This window comes from Nicotiana sylvestris, chromosome 8, assembly GCF_000393655.2.
Source record: "Nicotiana sylvestris chromosome 8, ASM39365v2, whole genome shotgun sequence".
NCBI lineage: Eukaryota > Viridiplantae > Streptophyta > Magnoliopsida > Solanales > Solanaceae > Nicotiana > Nicotiana sylvestris.
Window position 1 is genome coordinate 224088407 of NC_091064.1, and position 25881 is coordinate 224114287.

At 36.8% G+C, this 25881-nt stretch overlaps 2 protein-coding genes across 9 annotated transcripts; both read right to left on the reverse strand.

The window, feature by feature from the left end:
- Positions 1-9714: 9714 nt before the first annotated feature.
- LOC104240198 (putative late blight resistance protein homolog R1B-17) lies at positions 9715-25579 on the reverse strand. Of its 8 annotated transcripts, XR_011401498.1 has the most exons (6): positions 25440-25579; positions 21114-23812; positions 20566-20690; positions 13784-19113; positions 11426-13553; positions 9716-9958 (listed from the first exon to the last, which is right to left on the reverse strand). XR_011401498.1 is itself a non-coding variant. In XM_009794984.2 (2 exons), exon 2 carries the CDS (start codon positions 23792-23794, stop codon positions 22313-22315), a length of 1482 nt encoding a protein of 493 aa, XP_009793286.1. In that variant the 5' UTR covers positions 23795-23812; positions 25440-25579; the 3' UTR covers positions 19167-22312. The 8 variants fall into 8 exon arrangements, 1 of the variants encoding a protein (XP_009793286.1); XR_011401497.1 differs by having other exon boundaries at positions 9715-9958; positions 11426-19113; XR_714361.2 differs by lacking the exons at positions 11426-13553; positions 13784-19113 and having other exon boundaries at positions 9733-9953.
- Positions 9890-16368, reverse strand: LOC138876425 (uncharacterized). The gene is made up of 6 exons (XM_070155345.1): positions 16227-16368; positions 15892-16040; positions 15061-15570; positions 13972-14313; positions 11426-12025; positions 9890-9958 (listed from the first exon to the last, which is right to left on the reverse strand). Exons 1-6 carry the CDS (start codon positions 16366-16368, stop codon positions 9890-9892), a joined length of 1812 nt encoding a protein of 603 aa, XP_070011446.1.
- Positions 25580-25881: the final 302 nt, after the last annotated feature.

Consider the following 25881-nt stretch of genomic DNA (forward strand, 5'->3'; position numbering starts at 1 on the left):
AATTCTTGTGAAATTAAAATATGAGAAATTAAAAGTTGAAGTTAGTGCCATCCTATTCTACTACTTTTTCAAACATAAAAAGATTGAAAAATTAATTTTTGGATAACTTTATTGTCTACAAAAGTTAAATATGATTTAAATGTTAGATGATTTTTATAGATGTTTAACAACCAATCGCTTCTAGAAATTAAAAATAAATCGAAACAAACGATGTTATTATATAGAAATTTAAATACATAAAATACAAAAACTTATATAACAGAAGAAACATAAGTGAAAATAAGAGCATACATAAAACTTATTAATAATCTTCAAGTTGGATCAATAATACTATAGAAGAAAAATCTTGGATTACACAATAATTTAGCACATATACAGATATATTAAAAAAATACTATAAAAGAAAAATCATGCCTTGACAAATTTACCCTTGCTCACCTCATTAATCATCAGCGCATTCCTTGTACAACTTTTGGAAGTTTCATTTTTGCCCATGTTTTTATGGGGTAAAGGTTGGAGATGCCCTTACATAATTGCTTGTATATGTTTAAATACATAAAGTACCCATTAAATTTGTCAGGAAAAATCATTTACACACCTAAACTTTACGGGTGTCCTAACCCCCCACTATTCTTATCTAAACTAAATTTAATACCCCATTGAGTGATGATCTGTCATGAAAAGTGTAGTTCATTTCTTAGATGCGCGTGAGGCAAAAAAAAAACAGTTTAAAACTAATTTACTTGTCCAGGTGTCACTTTCCTATTGAATGCTTTAACTAATTAAACTTAATACTAATTTTTTTCTGTTTCCTTATTCGGTTTTCTTTTCTTTTTCGTTTCTTTTTCTCTTTCTTCATTTTAACAGTACCCATTTCTCTTTCTTCATTTTAACAGAACCATTTTCTCTTTCTTCATTTCTTCGTTTCTTCATTTTTTTTTAAATAGTATTTGAAGAAGATAAAGAAGAATGTTATATATTACGATTAATTTTCTATAGATACAGGGATAGAAGGAGATAACGGAGGGGTAACGGAAAAATTTTCTGGGATCGCCATACACGGAAGACCCCGGTGGTAATTTTTAGAAATGAAGAATAGGGAAGAAGATTAGAGTAAAAAAATCCTGATATTTATACTGGTGATTTGGTTAATTGTAATTACCGGTGAGTGATGATCCATGTTTTCTTTTTTGATTATCTATTCTCAACACATATTTCTTTTTCTCCCGTTTTTTCTTTTACTATATAATATTTGGGATGTAGATTTAGAAATTGAGTCATGGATTTAAATTGGAATAATTTTAATACTTGATTGGAGAGCTTGAAATACCATTTTTCGTACAAGAAATTTTCTCTTGTTTTCTCCTAGATCTGGGTGTGTGGGTATTCTTTTGTGAGATTGATGTAAAGGAAAAATGGTCAAATTAGAGGTGCTAAAGTGGAATGGCAGGGGAGGTGGTTCTGATTTTTCAGAGATAAAATTTATGGGTTTAAGGGAGGTTATGGTTGTGATTTTCTTCCATGGTGGTTGGGTGCGAAAATAATGATGAAGGAAGCTGGAGAAGATGAAAAGAAAAAAAGAGTGAACAAAGGAAAGAAAAAGTAAAAATAAAAAAGGAAACAGTGCAGTGTTTGATACATGGCGCGTGTTAGTGCAGTCGTCTGCAGGTGGAAGCATTGTCGGAGATGGAGTTTCTTTCTTCAAGCAAGTGTTACACACTCCACGTGTCATTTAAGTAATTGTTTTTTTAATACAAATTTGGGTGGGTAAAAGGTTGTTCAACGAAATATGTCAAATGAAGTTCTGTGCCAGTTAAATGAGTAAAATATGCATCAAGTTTTTCTTAAAAAACTAGGCAAAAAGTCACTTAAACTTGCATCCGGTTATCAAGCCGGTAAATAAACTTACAATTTTCTCATTTGAACACTTTAATTTGACGGAATAAATACTAATAAATCACTTTGATTGTTGACTATGCTTATGTGGCAGTGACATAAGTAATATGGACAAATGAGTGCTAATCATACAGAAAATGCGCGTGAATAAAATAATCTGATTAAAAATAAATATCAAAATCAAAAGAACAAATTAAAAAATTACAAAATGAAAAAGAAAAGGGATAAAATGACCTTATTGCCCGTCTCTTCACCGGTAACCTCTCCCCTTTATCTCCCGCTAATCCACCCTTTTGCATCCAGTTCTTCGCATTCTCTTTCAAATTTTTCTCATCTTATTTTCTTATTCTTTCTCAGATATAGTGAGTGGTGTGAGTAAAAAAAGGTTATGAGTTTTGAACTTAAGCAAGGGGAGAGAGAGAGAGAGAGAGCACCTTGGAGTTTTCGGTCAGATTCGATCTAAAGGCGTGTTGTTTTACTTATGATTTGGGACTTTTTTTTAAAAGAGATGTGGTTATTAGTTGGTCACTGGCGAACTGGAGGTGGCAGCCATGGGGTTTTCTGGCGGTCAAAACTTCTATCCCTAATTGAATTTAACAAAATTAAGAAGAGAAGCAGGAAAATGGATGAAAGAAGCCGACTAATTTCTTGGATAAGGGGTTTGCCGGAGGCTTTTCCGGCAGTATATTCATTTACTGGTTTGGCAGGTTGGGGGAGGTGTTTGAGCGGAGAAAAAAAGTAAACAATGAAATGAATTTTTGATAAATTAATTTTAAAAATGGGACCCACAAATAACACATGTCAAGTAATAAATAGTCTATCATATGATGTATTTGACATGTCAGCACAATTGATATACACGCTCAGTTGGATGTGTGTATTAATATTCATTCCATCCAGATGAGTTGTTCAAATGGAAAAATTATAAGTCGGGTTGATAATCGGGTACAAGTTTAAGTGGCCATGAGGCCTTTTTGCCAAAAAAAACTATTGATATATTATTTCATTCTCAAGTTTCCTAGAACTTAGCTAAATAGAAATTCGTAATTTTAAAAATGGTTATCCTCTACTTAAGTAAGAAAAAAGAAAACACAACTATGGAATATAGTCTCCTAATCCCTAGTTGTACAGGTACGACCCAGGTTCCACAAATGTTCGACTTGTAAAATTTTGTGTCACGATCCCAAACCGGACCTGGTTGTGATGGCGCTTCTTATGAAACAAGGTCAGCCGACACAAACCCCCAAACCAATCAACAGTTATAATAATTCATAATTAAGTCATTAATAAGTGATAAATCCCAAAATAAAGTGAACTAGAACAAATGCGTAAACAAACACAGCCCGACATCGGGGTGTCACCAGTAATGAGAATCTAAATATCCAACTAAGAGTATGAACAAGGACTACACACTCTATTACAGAACTAGTATGAGGAAAGTAAGAGAAGAAGAAGAAATACTGGGCTGCGAATGCCGAGCAGCTACCTAGTGAACTCCGAAATAGCCTGCTGGAAGCAATCGACCCTTGCTAGCGTGACCCGAGACTCCTGGATCTGCACACAGGGTGCAGGGAGTAATATGAGTATGTCAACTCAGTGAGTAATAAAAGTAAATGCAGTTGAGCTATAAGAAAACACATACAATACAACAAAATGCTACAATGAGGCAGTATAAAACCAATACAATGCAACAAAATAGTGAAAGCTCGTAAAAACACCTTAATTAAGTGAAAACCTCTTTAAAACATCTTTTAGCAGTTTAAGCGAGTGAATGAAAAGCAGTGAGAACAGATAGAAACATAAATCGGCCCCTCGGGCAAAATACAAATAGAACTAGCCCCTCGGGCTATCTCACAATTACTCGTATCAGCCCGTCGGGCAATAACATGGAACAACATCAGCCCCTCGGGCTATATCACATATCTCACTGGGTACTCGCACTCACTGGGGGTGTACAGACTCCGGGAGGGACCCCTTACGGCCCAAGCACAATATCAAGTCATCTCGTGGCATAATCAAACAGGCTTTGGCCTCATATCAAGCCACCTCGTGGCGTAGCAAATCAGGCCCTCGACCTCATAATCATAAATCAATACCACACTGCTGTAGTGCGCAGCCCGATCTCATAATATCCTCACAACAAAGGCCCTCGGCCTTACTCAGTCAGAATCTCACGAAGCCGCTCGGGCACAGTAAAATATGATGCTCACCTCAAAATATCATCTAAGACGTCAAAATAGAGTAAACATGGCTAAGTTATGAAAACAGTAGAATATAACATGACTGAATACAAGTATAAAGTCAAAATAGTGAGGAACAGTAGTAAATATTCCCTAAGGATCCAAAACAATTGGCACGAGGCCCAATTATAGCATTCAACCCAAAACATGATGATAGCAAAAAGTTTTCAATCAGATACGTAGTAAAACAGTCATACGGGACGGACTGAGTCACAATCCCCAATGGTGCACGACCCCACGCTCGTCATCTAGCGTGTGTCACCTCAAAGTAGCACCACGATGTGAAATTCGGTGTTTCAAACCCTCAGGACAACATTTACAATCATTACTCATCTCTATCCGGTCCAAACTCTAGCCCGCGATGCCTTTGCCTCTCGAATCGGCATCCGGATGCTTCAAATCTAACCAAAATCAGAATCCTGACGTCAAAATATGCTAATGGAACGAAGCCCATGCGAAAATAATCAAATTACAAAACAAATCCTGAAATTAACAAAACCCGACCCCCGGGCCCACATCTCAGAATCCGATAAAAATTACATCAATAAATTCCTTATTCACCCACGAGTCCACACCTACCAAGAATACCAAAATCCGACAACAAATGACCCCTCAAATCCTTAATTAAAGGTCTCCAATCTCAAACCCTAGTTTCTTAATATTTACCCACAAATTTCCATAAATTTCAAGCCTAATCAATGAAATAACACCATAGAAACGAGTTTATGATCCAAAAACCTTACCTATATGACATCCCTTTTCAAATAGCTCCCTCAATCTCAAACCCACATGAAAATGGTGAAGAATAACTCAAAAATTGCGAAGGAAACCCTTTATACATTCTGACTCAGGCTTTTCGTACATGCGGTCCATGCACCGCATCTGCAACCAAAGCACCGCATCTATGGTTTTCACTTAAAAACCAAGTTCTGCATCTGCTATGGAACACACGCACCTACGCTATCGTAGGTGCGCTCACCCAGTCGCTTTTGCGGTTCCAGCTCCCCAGGACAAATCCGCATATGCGGCCATCTAGGCGCTTCTGCGAGCCCGTACCTGCGGTTCCCTAGCCGCAGGTGCGGTTATGACAGCAATAGGAAAATCTTCAGCTGCCAAAACCGAACTTAAAATCTTCCGCTAACCATCCGAAATCATCCCAAGGCCCTCGAGATCTTAACCAAAAGCACAAACAAGTCATATATCACTATCCAAACTTATACCAATCTTCAAAATACCTCAAACAACATCGAATCGACCAAATCACATCGAATTCAAGCCTAAGGTTCCAAAATCTTCCGAATTCCGCTTTTGATCAAAAGTCTATCAAACCATATCCGAATGATCTGAAATTTTGCACACACATCCCAAATGACACGACAGGCCTACTGAAACTCCCAGAATTCCATTCCGACCCCTATATCAAAATCTCACCTATCAACCGAAAACGCCAAAATTCCAACTTCGCCAATTCAAGCCTAAATCTACTTCGGACATCCAAAACATATTCTGACCGCGCTCCTAAGTCCCAAATCATCTCCCGAAGCTATCCGAACCATCGAAATTCACATCTGAGCCTTTTTCCACATAAGTCAACATACAGTTGACTTTTCCAACTTATGCTCACTCAAAAGAGACTAAGTGTCTCAAACCTCACCAAAACCTTTCTGAACCCGGGTCAACCAACCCGATAACACATAATACCGATAACCAAAATATTAAGAAGCAGAAATGGGGATAACGGAGCGGTAACACCTGAACGACCGACCGGGTCATTACATTTTGTCATACAGTTAATTCTGGACTAGACAATGCTCTACATAATACTTATTATATGGTAAGAAGTGAAATAATTAAGGACAACCTCCGAGCAAGTCTTTTGCCTTCGCGCTTACTAAAAACCACCCTAAAACCCACTTTACTGAGTTCGGCATTCGAAGCTACCTCTATAGGTTCGAATCGTGTCATCTTGATGTGGTAGCCTTCTCATTTAAAGTTTGATACATCAGTTATATGTCACACCCCTTTCTAACAATATGACTAATGTTTCAAATAGGTTTTAGTGGATAAAATATTATTGCCCTTATTTATTTGTTTTTATCTCTCAATTTTACTTTTTACTTTAGTTCTTTCTAGAACATCTATTAGTAAGAGTAACAATTTTTAAGAAAATGATTCTTTCTTGAGATTCTAATTACTTTAAAAAAATGACAAGTAAATAGGACGAGAGAGAATAGACAGATTCCACCAATTTAACCCAATAAAATATGATGAATCAATTATTTGTTCATCTTAATTAAATAATTTTTGCTTAAACCTTATATATTATTTTTAAAAACTCTACCAAGTAGCACAAATAATAAATTTCGAACCTAATAAATTAGATGAGCCGTGATAAATTCCACTCTTTGCTCACTTTTTATCAAACTTGGATCTTGACATAACACATATCTAAGTGGGCACGTCTAAATATATTTTGCATTAAGAGAAAATCATCATCAATTAACTAGTTTATACTAATTGTCAACCAACCTCAACCTTCCTCCTCCGTCCAGACTTGGGATCGGCAACAAGAAGACTTTGAAAAAGGGCAAGTACAATTGCATATATCGACAATCATTTTCTACGTCATTTTATTAAAATGAAAGAAGATAATTTTTTATATATCATTTTATTAAAATGAAAGAAATTACTTTTCTACCTCATGAAAGAAAGCACTACTTTTTTTTGCATGAAAAGAAAATATTCATATTGTTGAAATGAAAAAGAAAGTACTCTTAATAATATTTCTATTGAGTTGGGTGGGGTTGGGATGGTAGGGCCGTAAGGGTGGGGTTGGGGTGGGATAGGGTGGGATAGGGTGGTTTCGGGGTGGAAGTGGGTGGGGGTGTAGGGGTGGCTTGGTAGGGATGGAGAATAGGGGGGAGAAGATTGAAAAGGAGTTTTGGAAAATGTTTTCCCTTCTCTTGATAAGGAAAACATTTTCCTCAAATTGGAGTATTTTCCAAAATATTTAAGTCAATCAAACACGAAAAATAGTAAACATACGAAGGAAGAGGAGTTAAAATAATAGCATTTTCAATTTAAAAAATGATATCATGTACTTTGAGTGAACTTTGGAAGATAACTTAAATGAAGAATGCATGCTTCCTACATACCTTAGGGATAACAGGTATATGAACATTTCTAAATTAGGAAAGGCATAAAATAACTCCAGCACATTATTGATATAACATTTGAAAAACAACAAAACATTGTCGGAATGATCTCTAAATACCCATTCGGACATGCTAAATATGAATATAAATCCCACACATTATTTCAGAGCACATTAAAAAAATTCACCACAATTCTTGCTAAATACAACAATAATAACAACAACAACAACCCAGTATAATCCCACTAGTGGGGTCTGGGGAGGGCAGTGTGTACGCAGACCTTACCCCTACCTCGAAGGGGTAGAGATGTTGTTTCTGAAAGACCCTCGGCTCAAGATAATAAAAAGACAAAAGGAGAGAACATTAGATTCACCACAGAGATCATAGGGAAAAAAGAACATAAAATGCAGAAGAAAAATGCAAAGCAAAAATGATGGCTAGTAAATGAATCATGCGTCGAAAATAGAAAATAGTAAGACACTACATTGCCGGGCGAACGACACAAATAGCCACTAAGAGCAGTGGCTTTTATTTTAAAGCCACTGTTTTTAATATATTTAGACTTTAGCCACTCCTTAAAAAACTTATACCTGACTGGACGAAAATACCCTTCTGGTATAACTTATACCTACGCTATCAACACAAGCAGCAGTTACACAAAGAGAAGAAGCGAGCAGCAGCAGCAGTTACCCAGCGACGATCAACTGAGGATTGATAAAGTTATAAACATCGCCTCTTATGATAATTCTGTATTCCGGATATAGTGTCTTCATTTTAGAAATTGAATTCAAAAAAATAAGAACACTATGTCCTTAACTTTGATTCTACTAGCCTCATTTTGCAAATTGAATAAAAAAACTTAAGGACAAAATGTCCTTCACTTTGTTGTTGTTCTTCTGTATACAAAGTCCTGTAGCTTGAGTTTCAAATTGTATGTTTTAATTTCTGGTTCAAATGTTAAGGACTGAACAGTCCTTAACTTTTAAATACATGTTTAAATGTTAAGGACTAGCAGTCCTTAACTATTAATTCCATGTTTAAATGTTAAAGGACAGACAGTCCTTAGCTTTTAATTTCTTGTTCAAAAGTTAAGGACTGACAGTCCTTAACTTTTAATTCCATGTTTAAATGTTAAGGACTGACAGTCCTTAACTTTAATTACATGTTTAAATATTAAAGGACAGACAGTCCTTAGCTTTTAATTTCTGGTTCAGAAGTTAAGGACTGGCAGTCCTTAACTTTTAATTCCATATTTAAATGTTAAGGACTGACAGTCCTTAACTTTAATTCCATGTTTAAATGTTAAAGGACAGACAATCCTTAGCTTTTAATTTCTTGTTCAAAAGTTAAGGACTGACAGTCCTTAACTTTTAATTCCATGTTTAAATGTTAAGGACTGACAGCCCTTAACTTTAATTACATGTTTAAATGTTAAAGGGCAGACAGTCCTTAGCTTTTAATTTCTGGTTCAGAAGTTAAGGACTGACAGTCCTTAACTTTTAATTCCATATTTAAATGTTAAGGACTGACAGTCCTTAACTTTAATTATATGTTTAAATGTTAAAGGACAGACATTCCTTAGCTTTTAATTTCTGGTTCAAAAGTTAAGGACATGCAGTCCTTAAGTTTTGATTTTTGGTTCAAAAGTTAAGGACCGACAGTCCTTAAGTTTTAATTTCTTGTTCAAAAGTTAAGGACTCGAAGTCCTTAACTTTTAATTCCATGTTTAAATGTTAAGGACAGACAGTCCTTATCTTGGTCTTGCACTTACAGTACACCTGTTCTTAATTCTACAAGGATTGCTTTATAACGTATGTCATTTGTTTCCCATTCTCTTGACTTGTAGGATGGAAACAATATGCATAATAGTTGTTTTTAATGGTAGATGAACTGAAGACTATAAATATCTTGAAACAGAACATAAATCATGAACTAGCAAATGCAAAAGTACCCAATGCCTCGAGTGCCACCGGTTACAAGAGCATTCATGCCATAAATGGACCATCTATTCACTTTTCCACTACACTTAGTGGCAGTGGCAGTAGTTGTGAGTCGAATTGAACTGCAATTCATCCATGGGTTTATTATAAAGTTTCTGGGTTTTGGAAGTTGAAGTTTGTGCTTGAGAGAAGCAGCAACAGTGTGTGAAATGAAGAAGGGTTCCGATATTTTCTTTTGGAGAGAGAGAGAGACAAGGGATTGAGAGATTGATGTGCACAAATAAGGGATTGAGGGATTGATGCTGTTGACCAAGCATGGAGGAGGCCGACCATGAAATCACCTTGGGTATTCCAGATGAAAATGAAACGCGAAAGAGAGGAAGAAAGGGTAAAATTGTCTTTTTCTATTAATAGTGGCTATTTTTGCTGAGCATTATAATTAGTGGATAAAAATTAAATACACCCTTAATTAGTGGCTATTACACGCCATTTTTACTACATTGCCTTACTATATGACTATAAAATCTCATAAATTATTAGAAGAGCGGATCTCTGAGAAGTTTTGAGCAAACAATCACCATATTTCTTGCTAGAGAAATGACATGAAAATTTTACAAAAATACCAACAAAGAGAACCAAAGCATATAGCAGGCGTAAATTACATCTTCCTCTGTATCTTCATCTGCATGTTCCTTAACTTCTCAAGGCTGTGCTTCCTGAAGCTACCCTGTTAAAGAAAAATCTTCAAGATGACTCTCGAGTAAATGTAAAGTGAAAACAGCAAGAAATTAGAGTTCATAGCCCTTTTCTTTATAAGCAACTCATATCCACATAGCTTATATGATTCAACATATTTAATTTCAACCACATGACAATTGTTAAAATATGATCTCCCTTCCTTATCATTGATGTAGGAGGCATTTTTTTTATTTTTTTGGTAGCAATTCATGTGCCACCTTTTCAAGATGTTAAAGTAATAATTCAAGGCTCTTTCTTCCATTGTAGAACTGAAAAGTATACTACAACAACAACAACCACAACATGAATTCGAGCTTAGAATAATTGTTATAATTGTCTTTGTTTATTATCTGGTTTTATTACATGTTTGGGCCTAATGTGATAAATGTTGTTTTTTACCACTTTGATACTATTTGAATTGTACATAAACTGCTACGAAACCCTTCTCTTCTTATCTTCAGGGATGTGCACGTTGGCGTGACTCCCTATTCTATTAGTGTCATACCTTGAAATAAGAAAGAGGCTCGGATAAGTTACAAAGCCGGATGACCTTTTGGTTTCCGGTACGTAGCCCCCTCCTCGGCTCGAGTTGTCCGCTCGGGTGCACAAGTATAGAACAATATACCCAGGTTTTATACGTAGAATAACTCAGCCTCATGGCGGATCCCTAGTAGGACCGTTTGTTTGCATCATGTGCATTTGACTTTGGAGACTCAACACAGGGGTTGAGTCTGTCTAGGACAGGTGTACCCGAAATGAAAAGACCATCCTGATGCATCCTACTTGCTACTTGCGCATTCATTTGCTTCGGATTTGCATATTGACAAGCTTATCAAATAATAGGAGAAAAGTTGAGAAGAAGAAAGTCAATGTGAGGGCTGAGAGAGATAATTGCCTGTTTTTGAAAAACCGATGTTGAAATAACCCAATATAATCCCATAAGCTGTACAGGGGTAGTATGAGCTCAACTAATGAAATAAATAAACACAACATAAAATGGCTCAACAACTGCACTGACAGAGGCCAGCCCTGAAAGAGTTTCATAGAGCTATTTTCCTAAATGTCAATATTTGTGTACTTCAAGCTGTGGAAGCAACCACTAATATTTGCATTAGGGTAGGTTGTCTACATCACCCCTTAATCTTCCCCGGGCTCTGCGTAAATACAGGATGTCTTGTGCAACGGGCTGCCAATAATATATATTTGTGCAATGATTTTTCTAAACCCTTTCATTGACCACGTATATCATAATTAAAAGGCCATACAATAAGCACATGCAACGAATGTAACAAACTCTTTGTGACAGTCAACAATATACTCCTATTTAGTAGTTATGCAGAAGAAATCCTATTACTATCAATATGTTAATTCTTCCCTAATGATTCAACACTGTTCATGATCAGAAATCAAAAACATTTAATGGATATTGAAAGTTCATTGTTGATGATTTACTTACTTGAATCAAAGGCATAAACTTTAAGCATGTTGTTTCCCAATTCCTCATGCTTTTCCTGGATCTGCTTGGCAAAAGCCACAAGAGGCGACAACATTTATGTAACTCAATTAGCTGCAGCGTCACACTATCTGCAAATCCTTCTGGTATCTCTTGTAAGTGTCTACATTTTCTGATGTAGACACGCTCAAGGCATTGGAAATAATCATCGGTGGCTGTCCAATATTTAAGAAATAGACACTCAAGGAGTAAAAACTTCAATTTAGGGAATCCCGTCTCTGTTATTTCCCACTCATCGCCTGAGAAGGCATCATCCTTCAATTCGAGCACCTCGAGATTGAGCAACTTGCTAAAAACCTTCATGCAGTTCCATGGAATACGAGTACCGCTAAGTGTCAACTTCTTGAGATTTGGTGGGAAAGAACCTGGACTTGGATTTATTAAACACGGCTCATAATCTCTATAGAGTGGAACTTCAACATTTAGTGCCTCGAGCTCTTCTAAATATTTAAGATTATTATGCCATCCCGTCTCAATATGAAATTCCTCTACTTTGCTAGCAATTTTCAATTTCTTCACTTTCTTAATCCCTTCAAATATGTCCTTTGTGCAACAAGAAGGTCTCAACCCAGAAACAGTTTGTAAGTTTTCCAAAACCAAAGTTCTTCACCTCATTTTCTGATATCGTTTGAGGAGAGACCAAATACATACACCAACAATAATGGAGATGCCTTAACTGAGATAATTTCCAAATTCCATTTGGTAAGGAGTACATTTTCCATAAACTATGTATATTGGATATGCACGAACAATGAGAGTTTGTAAATTCAGAAGTCTAGAAATTGGTAACTTTCCAGACTTCCTAATCCTCAATGCCAAATACCTTAAAAGAACTAGGTCTAGTATAGCTATGGGGAAATGAAAATTTGTAATATTCTCCAAGTCCAATACCCTAAGAAGTTTGAAATGAAAGCTTTGTATATCAAGGAACAGACCAGATTGGTAGATAGAAAAGGAACGTAATTTTCTATAAGCAAGATCAGGGAATCGACGACGAAAATAATAGCCCCATGATTGTTGTGACACCCACATGCAGCCTTTAGGAATAACCCATAGAGGTCCATCAATATCGGTATTCACAATATACAGAAGATTCTGGCTGTCGGCTTCTTTCAAGACTAAACTTTTATCAATAAGATAATTTAAATGACTAGCGGCCACTTCTTCCACTTTTAGGAGCCCTTCTGCAATTCATAATCTAATCAACTTTTCCATAAAAATTTCACGAGCTTTTGGAAAAAGTCCAAAATACAGAAAACAACCTTTCAAATAAGAAGGAAGATGATTTTAGCTTTAAGCGAGCACTCCTAAGCATTATTGATAAGCATCAGCGCCTGCTAATGAGCTCATACTTTCAGCTACTTTTCAATCTTCCAGTGTCCTCTTGCTGGAGAGAATCTTGGCAACCACAACAATCATTAGAGGTAATTCTTTGCAGTTTTCTGCAACCTCCTTTCCGATATTCTCAAATTCAACTGACAAAACCTTTTCTTCTAAATGCTTTTTGGTAAAACAAATCCCAACTGTCTTCTGAATCTAGTAAATGCATCCGAAAAGGATCCTTAGTATAGCTAGCATATTGAGCAACCTCAACGTCTCGAGTAGTCAACAGTATCCGACTTCTTTTATAAAAGAGGGCCATTGTATATTTCGACACTTAATGAAGAAGACGCCTCAACTTCATAATGGTGTTAACATACGATAAAAGAAATAGGAACACACATGTTTCTTTGAAATAACTTTGACAAGTTTTTATTTGAACTTTGTCTAGTTTTGAATAATACTTTACATGTATTTAAAGTACATCTATAACTTTCTCGTAACTGTTTTTCTTGTAATAAATTTTAAAAAGTAAAAATAATAAACACGAGATTTTTATTTATAACCCGTTTCCGTACATAGCCTATACCCTAACTATAGTAAGGTTTTCTTTGGCCATAGTTCGTGACTTCGTGACTTTATTCTTCACTTGACTGCACATGCCTGTGTATATTATGTAGTCCCCCAAGTGTTTGAGTGTTGAAGTATGAAGCCTCGAACACTTGATTATTCCTCTCATTTGGTCCTTTCCCTGAAAAAGGAAAAACATACGGGACTCGGAGGTACGATTGTAGATGAAGACTGCTTAACCCATTCGTATTTCTATCAGAATAATTGTAACCCTAGGCCAGGAATTTTAGTTTATTCTGTGTGCCTTACAGGTCGTGACTCATCATTTAGTACGGGTTAGCGTTTTGCCTATCATCTAAAATCGTTAGTAAAATTTTAACAATTCAAAAATTAAATTCAAAATGTTGATACCTGACTGTGGGTATTCCTTAGAAGTAGTATCTCTTCAAGTGAACAACATTCCAATGTGAAGGTAGTATCTTTCTATCTATTCTCTCCAGTTCATATGCTCCTTTTCCTGCAATATCACGAACTCTATAGGGTCATTCCCATGTTGGACTTAATTTACCTGCGGTAGCTGCCTTTGTAAATTGAAAAACCTTTTTAAGCACGAAGTCCCCAATTTTGAAGAACCTGAGGCGTGCTTTCCTATTGTAGTATCGTTCTATGACCTGCTTCTGTGATGTCATTCTTACTAGTGCAGCTTCTCTCCTTCCTTCGAGTAAATCAAGATTTAAACGCATCTCCTTGTCACTGGACTCTTTTGTTGCCTGCGTGAACCTTGTACTTGGCTCCCCTATCTCAACGGTAATTAAAGCTTCTGCTCCATAAACCAACGAAAATGGTGTTTCTCCCGTACTTGTTTTCGCCGGTGTACGATATGCCCATAAAACACCAGGTAGCACTTCTGGCCAATTCACTTTTGACTCTTCTAATCGTTTCTTTAAATTGTTGATAATGACTTTATTTGTTGATTCTGCTTGCCCAGTTCCCACCGGATGATAAGGCGTAGACGTAATCCTTTTAATTTGCCAACTTTGAAGGAATTCCGTGATTTGAGCTCCTATAAACTGAGGGCCATTATCACATACGATCTCCTTTGGTACACCGAATCGACATATGATATTCCGCCAAATAAAATCTTTGACTTCCTTTTCTCGCACCTATTTGAATGCTCCTGCCTCTACCCATTTAGTAAAATAATCAGTGAGTACGAGCAAAAATTTTACCTGTCCTTTTGCTTGTGGTAATGGACCTACGATATTCATTCCCCATTCATAAATGGCCACGGCGCGATGATCGGATGTAATAACTCCGCAGGTCTTTGCATATTGTTACCGTACCTTTGACATTTATCATATTTGGCCACGAAACTTTCTGCTTTTTCTTCCATTTTCGGCCAGTAATAACCTGCCATAATTAAGGTTCTTACCAGTGATCTTTCACCTGCGTGATTCCCGCAATGTCCCTCGTGTATTTCTCTCATTACATACTCCGTTTGCGAAGGTCTGAGGCATCTTGCTAAGGGACCACCGAACATTTTACGATATTGATTGCCTTGCTTTAAGCAGTACCGAGCAGCCTTTTTTCGAAGTGCATGAGCTTTTTTCTTATCATCAGGGAGGTACCATACTGCAAAAAAGAACAATCTCGTTCCTCCAATCCCAAGTTAAATTATTAAAATTTACCCCATTCTTATCAGGGTCGAGAACTAAATGATATAAATGTATAACTGAGGCGTTTGCATCACTTGCCACATCAGTCGCAGAAGCAAGATTAGCTAGGGCGTCCGCTTCAACATTTTCATCCCTTGGTATTTGTATAACTTTCCAGGTTTGAAATTGCATTATCAATTCACGTACCTTTTCTAAATACTGTTGCATCCTCGCTTCCCTGGCTGTATAAGTCCCCAACATTTGATTAACCATGAGTTGCGAATCACTTTTGATTATAATCTGATTTATGCCAAGTTCTCGTGCTAATTCTAGACCTGCAATTACAGCCTCATACTCCGCCTCATTGTTAGTTATAGAATGACATTTAATAGCTTGTCGAACGGTTTCACCCATAGGTGGTATCAAAACAATCCCTAAATTTGCACCTTTTACGTTAGATGAACCATCAGTGAATAAAGTCCAAGTTCCTGGGTTAGCTCCATTAAACACCTGTAATTCTTTCTTTGCTTCTAATTGCATCCTCTGGCTAAAATCAATTAACACTTGTGATTTTATAGCAGTTATAGGTTGGTACGTGATTTCGTATTCACTTAACTTTATAACCCACTTAGCCAACCTACCTGATAACTCATGCTTATGTAATATATTACGTAAAGGGTAGGCAGTTACTACAACAATAAGATGACAGTGAAAGTAAGATCTTAACTTCCTAGATGCCATGATTAATGCGAGTGCAAGTTTTTCTAATTGAGGATACCACATTTCTGCATCTAACAAATATTTACTAACATAATAGATGGGGGATTATTTACCTTGTTCTTCCCGGACCAAAACAACACTTACCGCTACTTCCGAAACAGCAAGGTAAATGAGTAGTCTTTCTCCAGCCTTTGGTTTTGCCAGCAAAGGTGGATTTGATAAGTATGTTTTCAAATTCTTGAGTGTCTGTTGACATTCCTCATTCCATTCAAAATGATCCTGCTTTTTAAGGGCTGAGAAGAATTTAAAGCACTTCTCTGATGATTTAGAAATGAATCTCCCCAAGGCTGCAATTCTCCCTGTTAATCTTTGAACTTCTTTCTTGTTTGAAAGTATATCAGGGATTTCTTCAATGGCCTTAATATGTGCAGGATTCACTTCAATACCACGGTTAGAAACAAGAAAAACCAAAAACTTACCTGATGCAACACCAAATGCACATTTCTCGGGATTTAACTTCATATTAAATTTGCGCAAAATTGAAAATGTGTCAAATAAGTGTAATATGTGATCTTTTGAATACTCAATTTTAACAAGCATATCATCTATATACACTTCCATAGTTTTTCCTAAATGCTCTTGAAACATTTTGGTAACTAACCTCTGATACGTTGCACATGCATTCTTTAGACCAAAGGTCATTACTTTATAACAGTATGTCCCCCTGTCTGTTATGAATGAAATTTTTTCTTCATCTCCCGGATCCATTTTAATCTGATTATAACCTGAATATGCATCTAAAAAAATTAATAGCTCATGACCTGTAGTTGCATCAATCAATTGATCTATGTGTGGTAGTAGAAAAGAATCTTTAGGGCAGACTTTATTAAGATCTGTGTAATCTACACAAACCTTCCACTTACCGTTCTTCTTTGGAACTTAAACAGTATTAGCTAACCAGTTAGGATACTTCACCTCACGAATGGAACCAATTTTTAGCAATTTTTGGACTTCTTCTTGAATCACCTGATTCTTGAAAGTTCCTTGCTTTTTGAGCAAATAACACAATAGGCTCTAATTCCTCTATTGTTGTTTTGATATTTTCATTCTCTTCTGGTTCTTGAATGGTATCAGGCCTTGAATCTACATCTGTTGCCCCTGTTCAGTTGAGGTTTGTGTTGTGTTGTCCTCAACTGCCTTCTGTGATTGCTATTTTTCTTCATTTCTCGTGCTTGTATCTGCAACGGAGTTGATAGTCCTGGATGTATGTTGATCTCCACGAATTTGACAAATTCCTCATGGCGACGAAAATTTGATAACTTGATGCAAGGTTGAAGGAACTGCATCCATCTCGTGGATCCATGGTCTCCCAAGGATCATGTTGTAAGCCATCTCCATATCTACTACCTGGAACTTTGTATCTTTGTCGACTCTTTCAGCGAATGTGGTGAGTGTTACTTCTCATTTCGTCACAACACTAGAATTATCAAATCCAGATAGAGTATGCGCCTTTGGTATTACTTTATCTTCAGCCTTCATCTCACGTAATACTCTTAGCAAAATAATGTTCACGGAACTACCTGGATCAATCAAGACTCGTTTTACATTAGTATCATATGCAATTAGAGATATTACCAGTGCATCGTTATGAGGGGTTAATACGCCATCTGCGTCTGCATCATTGAATGTAATGTTGTCTTCCTCTAAGATATGTCGCACCCGTTTCTTTTGGGTAATTGTAACTTTGAAAATTTTGTTAGCTGCAGTATATAATATACCATTGATGTCTTCACCCTCACTTATAACGTTGACAGTTCTTTTGGGGGAAGGTGGTTTTGGAGGTTCCTGCCTGTTCTTCATGTAAGCTTGCTTACCTTTCTCACTAACTCAGTAAGATATCCTTGTTTCAATAAATGATCAACTTCACTTTGTAAAAATCTGCAGTCTGTTGTTTTATGCCCGTGATCATTATGAAACTCGCACCAATGATCAGGGTTGCACCTATTTGGATTCGATCTCATTTCTTTTGGCCATCGAACCTTATCACCCATGCTTCTCAAAACAGCTACGAGCTCGGAGGTGCTGACGTTAAAATTGTAACCACCGGATCTTGCTTTTAAGTTTTTGTCATCATCTCGTGACTCATAGTTGTTTTGATCGTTCCTAAATCTTGATGAAGAACCTGATTCTCTATTCCTTGATCTGTGATCATACCTTTGATTGTCCTGCTTTGACCGTGAGTCTTTTCCCGCAGGTCCCATATACGGCTCATACCTATTTTTACCAGATCTTTTTTCGGTCTCCGCACGTCTCAAACTTACCTTTTCTTCTTTTTGAAATCGCGGAACAATATCTTCTTCGATCCTCAGCTTCGTGTTATACCTGTTATAAACATCATTCTACGTTGTAGCTGGGAATTCACGAAGGCTTTCATTGAGTCTCCTTGTAGCTTCCGAGCTTTTCTCATTCAAGTTGCTTGTGAAAGTACACAGGGTAAGGTCATTCTTTCACGTTGGAATCTGTCCACGAATTCTCTAAGCAATTCTGAGTCCCCTTGCTTGATCTTGAAAATATCTTCCATTCTTTTTTCGACTTTTTGAGCTCCCGAATGTGCTTTAATGAAAGAATCTGCAAGCTCAGCAAAAGAGTTTATAGAATTTTCGGGTAAAAGAGAATACCATGTTAATGCACCATTGGTGAGTGTTTCACCGAATGTTTTGACTAATACTGATTCAATCTCCTGCTTAGTCAAATCGTTGCCTTTTACGCCTGTTGTGAATGGAGTTACGTGATCTCGTGGGTCTGTTGTTCCATCGTATTTTGGAATATCAGGCATTTTAAATTTCTTTGGAATTGGAAGGGGAGCAGCATTTGGCTTCCAAGGTTGTTGAGAATATTTATCCATATCTACCTTTGATTACGGGCGGCACCCGGATATTTGCTCTATGCGGTCACTTTGCTCCTTGAGCTGTTTCTGCAATGTTATTACTAAATTTTGCAAATCTGAATTAACTAAATTACCTGGTTCTACCTCTTGCGATTCACTGAGGTTTCCACCGATACCTGAATTAACAAGCCCGGAACGAGGGTTCTCCAGAGTGTTGTTATTTGGAGTAGGTGTGGGTGGTGCAGCAGGTAACTGGCTAACCAAGGCCTGAACGACTTTATTGACCTGTGCGGTAATAAGTTTTTGCAAAGCCTCATCCATAGCTTCAACATTTTCGAATTGAGCCTGTTCATCTGTATGAGATCCATCAGGAGTGCCTTCACGAGATCGCCGAGGAGAGCCTCGTGGAGAAATAATCAGTGCGTTATTATCCTGAGGGTCTCTCTGAAGTTGTTGGTTTGCATGGTTTTCTTGGTTTCCTTGAATATTGTCATTGTTGTTCAACATAGTTGATGCAACAAGGAAAGTTAAGCGAAAAGAAAATAGATTATCAGATTCCTGGTAACGAAACCAATTTGTTTAACCAAAAAATAAAATTTTAGTCAAAGCTAGAATTTAGAAGAACACGGGTTACTGATAATCGAAAGAATATGTAAAAAAGAGTAATTTGGGTAGCAAGAATACAATCAGGAGAAAAAAAGTAAACCAAAGTATATTCCAATAGTGTTTCGTGTCCCTACAATTGATCAATTATCTCCCTTTTATAGCTATTTGGGAGATATGCGTTTTGCCCTTGTCTTAACAAGGCTATTATGAGTAATTAAAGACATTGAATACTACGTTACACGGTCATTGTATTTAATACAGATTCTCTAACGTATTCAGTATTTAATGCTCATTAAATATTGTATCTGTACTCTCATATATTGTCAGATTCATCCCCTTTGATTCCCTTACCTAAATGACTTAAATAGATACGGGCGCCGAGTCGTTTGAATATCTGTTCGTGTCTCTTCCTTTGCCTTTGCTCGTATCTGTTGCAACTCGTGCCTCTTTACCAGTTGTAACTCTTTGACTAGTCTACATATCTTGACACGTCATCTTTATATGTAAACACAATTTTTCCCAATACAACACTAATAGCAAGTAATAATAAGAAAAGATAGTAAAAGAGAATATGAAAGAAGTACTGTAAAGTGACTATGGAGTAAATGTAAAGTGAAAGTAGCACGAAAATATTAGAGTTCATAGCCCTTCTTCTTCTTCATAAGCAAGACATATCCACATAGCTTGTATGACTCAACATATCTAATTTCAACCAAGCAACAATTGTTCAAATTTTTTGTTGATGTGGGGAAGCCTTGGTATACAAGTAGTAGACAACAGATAAAGATATGGTTATCTAAGCAAGACACCTTTCAAAAGGTTTATTGTTCCTAACATATTGAATTCAGGTCTCTTTCTTCCATTGTAGAACTGAAAAGTACAAAATGTATACTACAATATGCAGTCTAAAGAATCGCACAAATTCACCGAGGAATCAGATTCACTGTGAGAGTAAACCTAATATTATTTGTGATTCACCTTTACATGTTTGTCTATTCAATGAGCAGTGGTTTGGTTTTCCTCTGATATCAGGAAGGAAGAACCAAATAATAGCAAGAACAAACTAAAGAAAATTGACAAGGATAAGCAAGCTGTACAAGGATCGACAGAGCAGGAATGGCCAAATTCAGAATATTAACATAGCCAAGCTGTACAAGGATAGTATGAGCTCAACAAAAAATGGCTGAATCACTGCATTTACAGAGACCATCCCCACAAGAAATTTCAGGCAACATTTGTCGAACTGCCAGACATACATGACAAAGTGTAAAATTAGAAATATCAAACAACCACTACAATTTCTAGAGAAGTGAAATGCATCTTACCGGAAAAGATTCCATTGAATTTCCATTTTACACAGTTTCTGATCAAGCAGCCAGCATTGATTTCGAGCGTTGCCTCGACATCCGTAGCACATTGAAGAGAAAGCTTAGGTCTTCTTCCTGACCAACTGAAGTAGTTGCATTCGGTAAATGGAATGGGTGTAGTGTTTGGGATCAATTAATTAGACCCCTTGATGGGTTGACTTTAAATGAAAATAGAGATAAACATTCGGGACCGAACTGCAAAACAATCCCAACGGCAAATTTTGCAAACAAAACAATGATCTTGTTCTCACTTCTCAGACATTCTTGGAATTAGAGAAAATATTTTTGATTCTTCAAATCAATTGTGAAAGCCCTAAGACAATCACAAGCAACGAATGTAACAAACTCTTATCACAGTCAAACAATGTACTCCAATTCAGCAGTTATGCAGATAAAATCCTATCACTGTCAATAGGTTAATTCTCATCTACTGCTTTAACATAGTTCATCAGAAGTCAAAACAATTGATGGGTATTGAAAGTTCATTGTCGATGACATTTACTTACGTGAATCAAAGGCAAAAACTTTAAGCATGTTGTTTCCCATTTCCTCATGCGTTTCCTGGATCTGCTTGGCAAAAGTCACAAGAGAATAGCAGCATTTATGCAACTCAATTAGCTACAGCGTCACACTATCTGCAAATTCTTCTGGGATCTTTTGTAAGTTATCGCAATCTCTGATGTACACACGCTCAAGGCATTGGAAACAATCATCGGTGGCTGTCCAATAATGAAGATCCAGATACTCAAGGAGTAAGAACTTCAATTTAGGGAATCCTGCCTCTGTTACTTCCCAATCTTCACCTAGGGAGGCAAATTCCTTCAGTTCGAGCACCTCGAGATTGGGCAACTTGCTAAAAATGTTTATGCAGTTCCAAGAAAGTTGAGTGCGGACAAGTTTCAACTTTTTGAGATTTGGTGGGAAAGAACCTAGGCTTGGATTTATTAAACACGGAACATTGTCAGAACTTTCGTCGTACCGAACTGCAACAGTTAGTGCCTCGAGCGCTTCTAAATATTTAAGATTATTATGCCATCCAATCTCACTATGAAATTCCCCTGGTTTACCAGCAATTTTCAATTTCTTCACTTTCTTAAACCCTTCAAATATTTCCTTTGTGCAACAAGAAGGTATCAACCCAGAAACGGTTTGTAAATTTTCCAAAACCAAGTTCTTCACCTCATTTTCTGACGCCGTCTGAGGAGAGTACAAATACATACACCAACAATCGAGATGCCTTAACTGAGAGAGGTTCCAAATTCATTTGGTAAGGACATGCTCCAAACATTATTGTATTTTGAATTTGGACGAACAACAAGAGTTTGTAAATTCCGAAGTTCAGAAATTGATAATCGTGCAGACTCACCAATCGTCAATGCCAAATACCTTAAAAGAACTAGGCCTAGTATAGCTAAGGGAAAATCGGGATATTTATTTTGCTCCACGTCCAATACTCTAAGAAGTTTGAATGAAAAGAATCTTAAATTAAGGTCCGTATCAAATTGGTGGAGAGAAAAGGAACGCAAATAAGGAAGATCATGAAATCTAAGGCGTCCATAAGTGGATAGTTGTCTTGATACCCACCTACAACCTTGAGGAAAAACGCATCCGGATCCTTTAATTTTGGTATTCTCAACATACAAAACACTCTGGCTGTCGGCTTCTCTCAAGCAGAAATCATGAACAAGATCATGAATCACACATGTCATGATTTTACCATCCATACCTTTACCTTTAGGAGTCCCTCTACAACCCATAATCTAATCAACTTTTCCACAGAAATATCGCTAGCTTTTGGAAAAATTCCAAAATACAGAAAGCAACCTTTCAAATAAGAAGGAAGATGATTGTAGCTTAAAGCCAGGATTCCTGAGCATTGTTGATAAGCATCAATTTTTGCTAATGAGCTCACACTTTCAGCTACTTTTCTCCACTCTTCCAATGTCCTCTTGCTGGAGAGAATCTTGGCAACCACAACAATCATAAGTGGTAATCCGTTGCAGTTTTTTGCAACCTCCTTTCCAACATCCTCGAATTCAACTGGAAAACCTTTTCCTACAAATGCTTTTTGGTAAAACAAATTCCAACTGTCATCTGAGTCAAGTAAATGCATCCTGAAAGGATCCTTCCGAGAGCTAGCATATTGAGCAACCTCAACGTCTCGAGTAGTCAACAGTATCCGACTTCTTTTACCATCGTCTGGAAGACACAGTCTAATATCATCCCAAGCTTCCTTGCTCCATATGTCATCCACAACAATTAAATACCTTCGACCCATTAAACTTTGTTTCAAGCAAAAGGCTAAATCTGAATCGCTTTTCTTATCAAGCTCTTCTTTTTTCCCAAAATTAGCATCTGTAAGTAGGCCTAAAAGCATCTTTCTATAACTATAGTCCTCAGACACGATAATCCATCCACGGATGTCAAAAAAGCTCAAAACTGAGGGATGAGAAAACAGCCTTTTGGCAAAAGTTGACTTACCAATGCCGCCCATACCTGTAACAGAGATGACTTCCAGTTCAGTTGAGCCTCCAGTAAGTTGACTCATCATGTTTGATTGTTCAATGTTGTACCCCACCATATCATTCTCAAGGGTTGAAGAATGCAATCGTAGTGAACTTGAATCACCACGCGAGGAATTTCCAGCTTGCAAATTGTTATTCTGAATGTGCGTGATGAGCTCTTCCTTGAGGGAATCAACATTTTCTATAGCTCGCTGTGAGATCTTAAAAAGACTCTCGAGGGCTTCCTTGAGAATATCCTCTTGATATAGTCTGTACCATAGTTCGTCCATAACCACATTTATTTGTGGTTTAACTTCGTCTTCTGCTTCATATGCTATGAATTTGACCTTTTCATACAAATTCTCCATTTGTTCACCATCAGAATGATCAAGAAACTCTTGCAGACAATCAACCTTCTCGTGGAGTAAATTCAAACTTTTCGCATTTGTGTCCCACAGATCCAAGTTTGATTGCATGTCTTCTGCTTCATTTGCTATGTGTTTGACCTTTGTGTGCAAATTCTTCATTTGCTCACCATCAGAATAATCAAGAAGCTCTTGCAGAGAATCAAACTCTCCGTAGAGTAAACTCAAACTTTCCACATGAGTGTCCCACATATCCAAGTTTGATTTCAAAAGCTCTATTGTTCCCATTAGAGAAGTCACTGCAACATAAGCAGCCATCTCTATCTATACTTCTGCCTGCAGTAAAGGACGTCCAGATTAGCGAATGAAGCACGTTGGACTAAGCAGCACTTAGAATGACAAACATGACTAATACTAACATTGAACTGTATCGCATACAATACAATACAAGTTGTCATTTTTTAGGCTTAATACATATTTCACTTCTCTAACATGCACAAAAGTTCCTTTTACATACATTTTCTTTGCAGACAACATATTACATACCTTAGGTTGCAATAGAGGCGGATCCAAAAGTTTAAGGTCATGCATGCACCACTAACCTATTATCCAACACAACCGTGGACTAAAAGTTTGACTATGCCTCATATGTTTAACGCATACCTTTCTAATTATTTTGGATGCCCCAAACCAAGAACTGGTGTACTTCTATCCTACACCATATAAATATACTAAGAGGCAGACCTATGTGTTTGGAGGAGAGGGGTTACCGGACCCGGTTAACTTCCGCAAAAATTCCGGATATAGACTTCCGCAAAAATTTATGTGAACTTGTTTGACTGGGCACGAGGTTTAAGAAAAAATAAAGACTTTTGGAATTTGTGGTCCTAAACAAGTCAAAAAAGGATCCAGAGTATTTGTATGGTTATAAAAGTTTCTAATTAAGGGTAGCATTGGAAGTTTAAGCTAAATTATTTCTAAATTTAGAAAAGGGTCATTCTTTTTGGAACGGACCAAAAAGGAAATAGGTTCACATAAACTGGAACGGAGGGAGTAACTATTGGACCTGGCAAATTGAGAAAATGGTGCAAAATAACCCATTATAATTTGAATAGACGAAAATGAACACACAACGATCTAATTGGTTTTCTTTTTCCCTTTCATTTTCTTTCTTTCTCCGTTTTTGTCCCCTCTTTTCTTTAATTAAAGTTTTCCTCCATTAAAGACCACCTTCACCAGTTCTCTGCCTGATTTGGTGCCATGTTGAAGTGTGTGACCATCTCATCTAAAAGTTTAAACTGTTAGAGAGAACACACTTTTATTTAGTAGTTAATTTCCTCTTCAATAGAAACCACCAATTAAATCTCCATCTCAACCAATAAATCACATATCTTCACCATTTCTCCATACAAGACACATTGCATAACCCAGGTTTTGGGTAGCACCTTTAGCATTACAATTCTGAAGGATGCATAACGGTGTTTTTACTGAAAATTAAAGTTTTCAGAACTGAATTATACTGAGAATTTGTGAAAGACCCAGTTGCAGATGATAAAACTATTTCTTCTTCGAAAATGATTTTATTCATATCAAACACATTTTTTTCTTCTTTTTAGAACCCAGAAAAACTCGCAGCCGCTACAACCTCTACCACAGCCTCTGCTCTTCGGGCGAGCACTCTGTGCACACTAGGTAAACCGCCACTGAATAACCTGCAAACTATACAGAGGATGTAAACCGCATACACTAGGCAAGCCTATGCGACAGGCTCGACCCAGAAAACATTGAGGGGATCCATCCCGCCCTCCAAACGAACTGGGTCATCCCAAAGAGACATATCTAACACATTATAGACATGAAATTGCTCATTTTTTTAAGAACAAGACAGAGAACATCACAAGTCAAACTAGAGCTCCATATATAGCAATGCAATATAGTTTAACATAAACAGAATTTTGAGTACCTTAAAACGGAGATCTAACAGCTCTAGCTTTTTTTGGTTGTCAACCCCATTTGTTTCCCCTAGATGAAAGTCAACTTAAATCTCAGCAACTAATAATAGATATTTAGAAGTAATACCAACTTGTAGCTATTAATTAGTATTAAATAACAAGGGATGACACATAAATAGTAATTCATGATTTTAATTGCACATGCTTTCTTTCCACTTTGCTATAGCTAGAGTCAATTGCTTCCAACATCGAAGCCAGAAATTTTTCAAAAGTGTTTAACCTTGAAAGAAGAGAAAATAAATTTTCTAACAAAGGTTGTTTAATATAATGTAAGGAATTTTTACCTCCTATAGCAAAGCTTAAGACCTTATTTATTTTAAATAAATACAATTTAAAAAAATTATATTTTATAGATACCTTTTAAGGTTTATAGCAAAATATTTAATTTTGATT

What these genes read in the sequence shown, in the direction of transcription:
- LOC138876425 (XM_070155345.1), bottom strand. Translation starts at nt 16,368, where the DNA reads ATGGAAGTGTATATAGATGATATGCTTGTTAAAATTGAGTATTCAAAA. An exon ending in GGGACTTCGTGCTTAAAAAG is followed by an intron (nt 12,026 to 13,971) that starts GTTTTTCAATTT and finishes TGTTGCACAAAG; the next exon opens with GACATATTTGAAGGGATTAA. An exon ending in AGTTTATGCCTTTGATTCAA is followed by an intron (nt 9,959 to 11,425) that starts GTAAGTAAATCA and finishes TTTCTTTAACAG; the next exon opens with GGTAGCTTCAGGAAGCACAG.
- LOC104240198 (XM_009794984.2), bottom strand. Translation starts at nt 23,794, where the DNA reads ATGGCTGCTTATGTTGCAGTGACTTCTCTAATGGGAACAATAGAGCTT.